At 40.2% G+C, this 9,669-nt stretch overlaps 1 protein-coding gene across 1 annotated transcript; it reads left to right on the top strand.

Annotated features, from left to right (window-relative positions):
- On the top strand, window positions 1-8,648 carry LOC112053001 (uncharacterized). Its single transcript, XM_052887181.1, has 9 exons — window positions 1-206; window positions 1,009-1,216; window positions 2,161-2,479; window positions 3,375-3,537; window positions 4,208-4,347; window positions 5,656-5,794; window positions 6,611-6,832; window positions 7,258-7,428; window positions 8,044-8,648. The coding sequence occupies exons 1-9, from the start codon at window positions 36-38 to the stop codon at window positions 8,164-8,166; spliced, it is 1,656 nt and encodes a 551-aa protein (XP_052743141.1). The 5' UTR covers window positions 1-35; the 3' UTR covers window positions 8,167-8,648.
- The last annotated feature ends 1,021 nt before the right edge of the window (window positions 8,649-9,669 follow it).

The raw sequence follows: 9,669 nt of genomic DNA, 5'->3' as shown, positions 1-9,669 counted from the left end.
TTAGTAAGTTTTCATCATCATTTGGATGTGATTTAATGTTAATTCATTTGACATTTATGATTTTCGTTTTTAGATCTAATAATAAAATGCTTCGAAACCCTAATTACTTGTATGGTGAGGACTCGCTATTGCAAGTGCCAGCTCATGGAAACTTTGCCAAATACGTGCTACAGAAGTTATGGATATGCGAAGACCAATTGGCTCTGGTGAGTACACCATTTTTTCAATTTCGTGACTACGTCCGCGTGTAGTTCAGTTTTTCAAAAATCTTGCGGGAACCATGGATTTTTCCGGGATGAAAAAAAGCCTTTGTGTTAATCTAAAGTAAAATCTATTTCCATTTTAAATTTTAGCCATATCGCTTCAGTAGCCGCAACGTAAAGTATATACACACTTACACAGACATTATTTGGGATGGCGTAGTGGGTCAAAGCTCCAGGTCCCCTCTTTTTTTAATTCTTTACAAGTTAGCCCTTGACTACAGTACCACCTGATGGTAAGTGATGATGCAATCTAAGATGGAAGCTGGGTAACTTGTAAGGAGGAGGATGAAAATCCATTCCCCTTTCGGTTTCTACACGGCATCGTACGGGAACGCTAAATCGCTTAGCGGCACGTCTTTGCCTGTAGGGTGGTAACTCCACGAGACTTCCACCAGCCAGACCTGGACTAATTAAGAAAACCTAATTCGGCCCATCCGGGAATCGGACCCAGGACCTCCGTCTTGTAAATCCACCGCGCATACCACTACCTTCCGCCAGCCGGACGTGGACCAATTAAGAATACCTCAATCGGCGCAGCCAGGGTACGAACCCAGGACTTCCGTCTTGTAAATCCATCGCGCGTACCACTTCACCACGAAAGTCTTCAAGAAGAGATTCTTCTCATAGAAGGCTTCTCGTATGAGAAGAGATGTACTTTGGACTGTTATAGTCTTGTTACGAGTATGTTGAATTTTATATACAGGTACGAAGTTATGACCTTTTAGGGTATTCTATATATTTTCAGATCAACGGAAAAACCCATGAACAGCTAACCTACCGACAAATGGCCAAAGACGCCATGAATCTTGCCGTCTCTCTCGTCCGCATGGGTGTTAGAAAAGGAGACACAATCGGCATATGTGCAGAGAACAGGCAGGAGTATTTCAGCGCTTGTATAGGAATTATAAGCACCGGCGCTGTATTGACTTGCATTAATCCAGGATATGTTGATGGTATGTTCTCATTATCATGTTAAACTAGCTATGTCCTGCGGTTCCACCCATTTTGATGACCTCTCAGGCGCAGGTAATGCTGTGAAAAGCGGAATTGAATTCCCAACTCAGTTTAATTTTGGATTTTATATTTTCTATTTAGTTTCGCAGAGACGGCCTCCGTGGCGCAGTGGTATGCGCGGTGGATTTACAAAACGGAGGTCCTGGGTTCGATGTTCGGGGGCAGTTTGATATTTTATTGAATTGGTTGGCCGTGGCTAGTTACCACCCTACCGACAAAGATGTACCACCAAGCGATTTAGCCTTCCGGTACGATGTCGTGTAGAAACCAAAAATGGGTTACAAGTTAACTCTAACAAGTTACCCCTTTTCCATCTTAATCTGCATCATCACTTACCATCAGGTGAGATTGTAGTCAAGGCAAGTAAGCCCTAGTAAAGAAAAAAAAGTCCAAGCATAGCTCACTCTATCGCCCGCTGAGTCAATTGGAGCCTTCTAATAAGATCTCCACGTTATAGCCCAGCGGATATTGTGATAGCCCAGCGGATATGACCTCTGTCTCCGATTGTTTCGCGTGGGTACGAATCCAGTCCGAGGCATGCACATCCAACTTTTCAGTTGTGTACATTTTAAGAAATTAAATAATACGTGTCTCAAACGGTGAAGGAAAAACATCGTGAGGCAACCTGCATACCAGAGAATTATCTCAATTCTCTGCGTGTGTGAAGTCTGCCAATCCTCATTGGGCCAGCATGGTGGACTATTGGCCAAACCCCTCTCATTCTGAGAAGAGACTCGAGCTCAGCAGTTAGCTGAATACGGGTTGATAATGATAACGATGATTTATTGTAAATTAACACAAAATTGTACATATGTGCGTTTAGTGGAATAGCTAAATTCGGATCACTTTTTGCAGTGACTAACTAATTAATTTCTTTTTTCAGGCGAACTAAAACACGTGTTAAATATATCGAAACCAAAAATAATTTTCTGTTCACCCGCCTCTTACAAATCACATTCAAAAACCTTACAATCTTTACCATTCATTGAAAAATTTATACTTTTCGGAAGAGAAAAACAAAATAATACATTATCGTATGAGGAATTCGTGGAATCCACAAAAGATATAAGTTTAGATAATTTTGACGTCATAGATGTGACGGGGCAAATTGATACAGCAGTGATAGTGTACTCTTCAGGGACCACTGGTTTGCCTAAAGGAGTCATGTTGACACATTTTGGTTCTATTGCTTCTTGTGAAATGTAAGTGTTTTTGGAGTTTACTCCTTAAGAATCAATTTTTCATATATAGCCTACGGCATGAAAAAAATATGGGCAATAAAATTCGATAAATATAAAATCGATTTTTGTACGCAACCTATTCTGCGCACCTTTCACCGTGCGCTGCCGCCAACAGCGTGCAGCCTGCTGCACCTAGGTTGCGCATCTTTTACTTTTTAAGTGTAAATATTGAGACGTACATAGTGTAGGTATGTCGGGGGCAACTTACACCTATTTAGACAGTCGATCTGAAAGGGTAAACTGCATTCGTCGGAGCTGACACACTTTTTTTTATTATTTACAAGTTAGCCCTTGACTACAATCTCACCTGATGATATGTGACGATGCAATCTAAGATGGAAGCGGGCTAACTTGTTAGGAGTAGGATGAAAATCCCACTATCTTCTTATTTTCACAAAAGTATTCCTACGGGAACGCGAACTACGAGGGTGAAATCGCGTGGCGTCTGCTATTAAAAAATTAATCATTAAATATTTATCTTCACAAAAAGTTATGATATCCAATAAAAACATAATTATATGAAAATGGGAGCCAAATTCAATATCACAAATCAAATCTTGTGCTTTATAATTCTAAGTTCTTTAATCTATAGAAATTTGCACCCACTTGCTCATTTATTTTATTGGCAAAATATCGCCAAATATTTGTGACATGTATTGAATTTGGCTCCTATTTTCACATATTTATGGACTTTGAGGTTTTTGTCAAGGAATTATTTAACCCTACATCCTGTAGTCACAAGTCCGGGACTCTGCTCGGAGATTTTCTCTCTACCACGCGATGGACCCGGCACCTGCACGGTGAATCCATGGAATGCTAAGTTATTCGTCTCTCTTTTAAGCTACTTTCCTTATAGGTCGTATTCAATGGATCCAAAGGAGCCGGTCCTGCTTATTAATCCATGGTATCATGTCATGGGATTGTTTGGCAGCATACGAGTATTCGTTAATAGAGGTATAATCGTGCATTTGCCGAAGTTTGATATCGATTTGTATATGAAGACTATCGAGGTATACAAAGTAAGTCTTTTGAAGATCTTTTATATAACCTCTATTGCCAGCTTATTGTAATGATCAACATGTGAGTTATATACTATCACCCTGAGCCCGCCAGTCCAAATTGGAGCAGCGTGGTGAGATTAAGTCCTATATCCCCTTTTCTTTAAGGAGAGAGCCTGGTCATGTAGGCCGTTCAAATAATGATGATAAAGATACATAATATCAAAAATTTTCGAACCGACGGGAATTGAACCTATGTCATCCTGGTCTATCACTACATAGTAAAAAACAAAGTCGCTTTCTCTGTCCTCATGTATGCTTAAGTCTTTAAAACTACGCAACTGATTTTGATGCGGGTTTTTTTAAATTGATATAGAGTGATTCTTTATGTTGAGTAAAAGCCGATAGCTCCCTGCGGGGGGGATTGTTTATACGTATATGGTTCCCGCATGGATTTGTGAAAAGTTGAAATCCACGCGGACGAAGTCGCGGGCGTCCGCTAGAAGCTGATAAAAAGCTATAGCTGGTCTATCTTATATGCAGTATTTAGGCTAATTTTTTGGCAATCACTAAGGATAAGGATTTGTAGGGGCTTTTTCAAAAAAGGTCTTGAGCCACGATTCCACCACCTATCTAGCGAAGGGTCAAGAGGAGGGACTGTGCAGATTTTAATGTAAATAAAAATTTTCAGATAGGCCAAATAACAGTAGCCCCGCCGGTCCTTATTGCAGTGTGCAAGTTCAAATCAACTTATGACGTTAGCTCCTTGAAAATTGTTTACTCTGGAGCTGCCCCTCTGAAGGATGATACCATTGCAGCAGTGAGAGACAGGTTAGTTTTAAACCCCGATGTAAATCCAAGGGGTGTTCGCTACGTTTATATTTGTCTGCCGCTAGATGGCGCTATTAACATTTTAGCTCACGCTTACGTTTTCTTATTCTGAAAACATAAATCTTTGTTTGACGGTTTAGATCAACTTCTGTTTTCCAATGCAATACATCTTCGGCCCAGGTAACCCAGGTATACCCCCTTATAAAAACATATTTAGAGGATAATATGAAGTATAAATAAGGATCTGGTTACATAATTGGCTTAGTAAAAGTCTTGAAGAAAAATACATTTCTTGTCATCACTCTTCTAGGGCAAAATAACATCTGAAGCTACATTGATTACATAGCGGCGAAGTAACATTTGAAGCTTGCTTATTTTGTATTATTTTTTTCTGTTAGCAACAAGCTTAACAAACAAGAAAACGAACAAACAAACTAATGATAGGTTTTCAAAAAACTCAGACTGTTATGGTCAACTATCTTAGAGTGTCCCTGTTGTGAACAATTTAAAGATGAATTTAAAATGTACATACTTTTTTGATAAAGTATTTAAATATGACCAATATTCCCATTCCCCTCCAACTAGTCGGGAAAGACTGTATTAGGAGTGGGTACGACAATAGACCAACGGGGCGAGGATCGAACCACCACCCTTCGGTGGTGATTCCGACCGCTCTTACCGTTGAGCTATTGAGGCTCTAAATTGGTTAAGGTTGGCCTGGGCCGAGAATGGGCATTCCCCTTTATGCGCAATAAAGTGATTAGTAGTTGTGAGTTCTTAACCGGTCAAGGGGTGAGTGAGATTTTGACGTGAAAATATTTATCGTCCCCCTCTAACTTACTGTATACTGTGAGTGAAGGAGAGGGTACTATAATAATCTGGTGGGGATTACCCTCTCGGTGCTGAAACCGACCCCTAAATGACGGTCTTCGTGGCACAGTGGTATACGCGGCAGATTTACAAGACTTAGGTTCTGGGTTCGATCCCCGGCTGGGCCGATTGAGGTTTTCTTAATTGGTTCAGGTCTGGTGGGAGGCTTTGGCCAGTTACCACCCTACCGGCAAAGACGTACCGCCAAACGATTTAGCATTCCGGTACGATGTCGTGTAGAAACCATAAGTGTGGATTTTCCTAACAAGCTAGCCCGCTTCCGTCTTGCATTTTCACTTACTCATGTGAGATTGTAGTCACGGGATATCTTGTAAAGATTTAAAAAAAAAAGTTCAACAATGTTGGTTTGGTTTGACCTTATTGCGGTAAGGATCAGCAGTTTGACGGGAAAATGGTATGAATCCGTTTAAATTTCAGATTTCCAAATCTCAAAGCTGTACTGCAAGGGTATGGTATGACCGAGATCACATTGTGTGGGAGCAGGCATACCCTGGAAGATGTCCTAAAAGACAAAGTCGCTGGAGTGGGACATGTTGCACCTGGCACTGTTATAAAGGTAAGTAGAAGTAGTCTATTAGGTAACAAGTGAACGCCCGCGATCCTTCTTACTCTGACCCTCTCGCAAAATCCGTCTTTGGCAGACGTCTTAACAACCCATATTCGGATCGGACTCGCCCATCGAGAATTCCGTACATATTTGTTAAACCTCGCTGATTGATTATTTACCTACTAATATTTGTTACTAGCTAACGCCGCGCGGTTTCACCCGCGTGGTTCCCGTTCCCGTAGTCATCATCATCATCATCATTGTCAACCCATATTCGGTTCACTGTTAAGCACGAGTCTCCTCTCAGAATGAACAGGGTTAGGCCTTAGTCCACCACACCAAATGCAGATTGGCAGACTTCTCATATCCTCCCGAGGAGAATATAATAAAAATTACTATTTTACTTCGACAATTAATCGATCTTTGTAACTTGATACTTCGCAAAGTCAAGTAAGAGTAGGAGGTAGGAGTATGGGCGGACGGATTTTGGCCATTACAGACTTTTAATGCTAAATGCAAGATTAATAAACAAATTCTGTGGCTAAATGATAACCAAAGAAAAAATTTAATCAAACTAAGAACATTGATGTAGGAGTTTACGCTTTTCGGGCTTTGATAAGCGAATCAAATCTATCGGCTAAAGGTTTTTGGAGTCAAAATATTGCATGTAGATTTATTTTTGAGAATACCCTAAATATTAAAAAAATTATAAGGATTATAATTAAAAAAAATTGTAAGCAGTTGTGTTTACGTAATTCACACATCGTAAGAATAATCTACTCTTTTAAAACTTATAGATATTAAAAAAAAACCTCTTTTACACAGATCGTTGATTTAGAATCAAGAAAATCCGTGGGGCATGACCAAGTGGGAGAAATTTGCATAAAGACTATCACAATTATGAAAGGCTACGTCGACAAAGACAACAGCGAAGACTTCGATGATGAAGGGTTTTTTAAAACCGGAGACATCGGATACTACGATCAGGACAAGAACTTATTTATTGTGGATCGGCTGAAGGAACTCATCAAGTATAAAGGCTTTCAGGTAGGAACATCTGTATGTTTTTATAATCTTCTCTATGTGTAACCTCAACGGCCTCGGAGGCTTGGAGAGTTAAGCCGTTGCTCCCAGTCATTATCATTAAAATTTAATGATCGTTAAAGAGTTGAACATTTTCTACAACTCGTATTGGAGGAACGTATTCATTTGTAAACCGTACCGATTTTTATGGATATTCTTAATAATTTGTAAGTCCAAAATCAGTTAAAAATTAGTAATTCATAGTGAGTTATGAAGTACTAAATATTAAACAAATTCGTATAACTTCAAAGAAAAAAAAGGTTCTCAATTGAAAATCTTTTTCCTTGAAGTGGGTTAAAATTTGAATTCACTTTACATGCAAGCGGTAAAATAGACTTTTGCAGTACGACCTCGATTTTGTTGTTGTAAAACCCTGTTTTTATTTACAGGTAGCACCGGCAGAACTAGAAGGGGTATTGCTCGAGCACCCGGGTATCAAAGATGCGGGAGTGGTGGGGATACCACACGAAAGTGCAGGGGAGGTACCGCGGGCATTTGTTGTACTCCAACCCGGGAGTAGCCTGACTGAAGAGGAGATTAAGGCTTTTATTGCTACGAAGGTTTTATTTTGTTGATTACCCTTATTTTGAGAAAGAATTTTCATCATCATCATCATCATCATCATATATTATCAGCCGATGGACGTCCATTGCTGGATATAGGCCCCTTGCATTGACCTCCAAGAACAACGGTCTCTAGCCACCAGCATTCAGCGGCTTGCTGCAACTCGCATGATATCCTCGGTCCACCTAGTGGGGGGTCGACCAACAATGCGCTTTCCGGCGCGGGGTCGCCATCTCAACACCTTCGGACCCAAACGTCCATCGGCTCTTCGAACTATGTGGCCTGCCCATTGCTTTTTATAGCTTTACGACTAATTGTAAATTGTAAAGAATACAAAAACAAAATTAAGCAAACTTCTTCTTCAAATCTACCGAGACCGTCCAAAACAACCTCTCAGCGAACTGCCTCATTGGTTTGCACTAAATGTTTGTTACAATAAAACTTGGGACACCAAAATCTTATTTGCATAGCAGCAGTGCTATGCGACAAATCACGTCTCATGTATGTAGGTATGTAGTCGTGTCGAAAGTTAACAAAGAACCTTGGTTTCATGCTTCCACCATGTTTGTTTTTCCAGTTGTTTAGTTTATTATGATTTTTTTATATTCCAGCTTTCAAACCCGAAGCACATCCGCGGCGGCGTAAAGTTCGTGGCGGAAATACCTAAGACGCCCAGCGGCAAGATTCTGCGGAAACTTCTCCGAGAGATGGCTAAAGTCAAAAGTCATTTGTAGCCCAAATATATTCATAAACTAGCGGACGCCTAAGTATTCATCCACGAAAAAATTCGGCTTTCCAACACAGAAAAACATCCACAATCACAAACGGAACCATATTCGGCTCACTGCTGAGTCCACCACGCTCACCCAATGCGGCATAAGCAGGCTTATCTCACAGAGAGAGATTTAAGAAAATTCAGGGCTGCTGGTTTCCTCACGATGTTTTTCCTTCACCGTATGACACGAGATATTAAATTTCTTAAAATGCACATAACTGAAAAGTTTGAGTCGCACTCCCTGGATTGGAATCGAACCTGCGCCCTACGGGATCGGAGGCGGAGGTCATCCCCTAGGCTATCAAGGCGCGTTCGCTAGTATTATTAAGCATTTTATTTACGATCTCTATGGCAGTGTGAAGCTTTATAGTATAAGTTTATAAATTAAATAGCTATTTGTTGTGGTTTTGAATTTAATTTTCAATATAATTATTTATTATACTTTGTTTTTTTTTTACCCAGTTTCTTTTTCTTACATCAAAATTATTGCAAAATTGCAAATTAAGCAATTAGTCGACCCCTCACTAGGTGGACCGAGGACATCAAGCGGATTGCAGGGAGCCGCTGGATGCTGGCGGCTCGAGATCGTTGTGCTTGGAGTTTCATGCAAGCCTGTGTCCAGCAGTGGACGTCCATCGGCTGATAATGATGATGATGATTATGCAGCAATTAAAAATATTATTCAATAAAAGCATCTGTTAAATATATGGCTACTTTCAGTAAAAGCAGCTTCCCAAACCAGTGATAGGTTCGCAACAAACAGACAAACTCGTTTTGCTTGTAGACGTAGTGTTGTTTGACAGCCTCCGTGGCGCAGTATGCGCGGTAGATTTACAAGACGGAGGTCCTGGGTTCTATCCGCGGCTGGGACGATTGAGGTTTTCTTAATGTGTCCAGGTCTCTGGGAAGTTTCAGCCGTGGCTTGTCACCGGCAAAAATGAACCGCCAAGCTATTTAACGTTCTGGTTCGATGTCGTGTAAAAACCGAAAGGGGTTTGGATTTGCATCCTCCTCTTAACAAGTTAGCCCGCTTCCATTTTAGATTCCATCATCATTTAATATCAGGTGAGATTCTTATCAAGAGCTAGCTTGTAAAGAATAAAAATACTAAACTTGATCTGACAGCCGCGTGGCGCAGTGGGTAGTGACCCTGCTTTCTGCATCCACGGCCGTGGGTTCGATTCCTACAACTGGTAAATATTAGTGTGATCAGCATGGGTGTTTACCACCGTCTGTGTATATTTATACATTATATAAGTATTTATATGTAGTATATAATTGTATATTAATATTATAATATCAACTATCTTAGCACCCATAACACAAGCTACTCTGTATGCTTACTTTGGGGCTAGATAGTGATGTGTATTTTTTAAGTATATTTATTTATATTTATATTTTTAAATATGATTTAAAAAAAAGGAAAATGCAGGCAAATTAAGTTGCAGGCGTCCTCTTTACA

This window comes from Bicyclus anynana, chromosome 18 (assembly GCF_947172395.1).
Source record: "Bicyclus anynana chromosome 18, ilBicAnyn1.1, whole genome shotgun sequence".
Taxonomy (NCBI): domain Eukaryota; kingdom Metazoa; phylum Arthropoda; class Insecta; order Lepidoptera; family Nymphalidae; genus Bicyclus; species Bicyclus anynana.
The sequence above is the reverse complement of the archived record's forward strand: the minus strand, read 5'-3'. Positions and strand labels throughout refer to the sequence as shown.

Bases quoted from the DNA above. Each gene is read 5' to 3' on its own strand.
- LOC112053001 (XM_052887181.1), top strand. From the start codon at position 36: ATGTTAATTCATTTGACATTTATGATTTTCGTTTTTAGATCTAATAAT. The intron at 207-1,008 runs GTGAGTACACCA...ATATATTTTCAG, and splicing joins GCGAAGACCAATTGGCTCTG to ATCAACGGAAAAACCCATGA. The intron at 5,795-6,610 runs GTAAGTAGAAGT...TCTTTTACACAG, and splicing joins CACCTGGCACTGTTATAAAG to ATCGTTGATTTAGAATCAAG.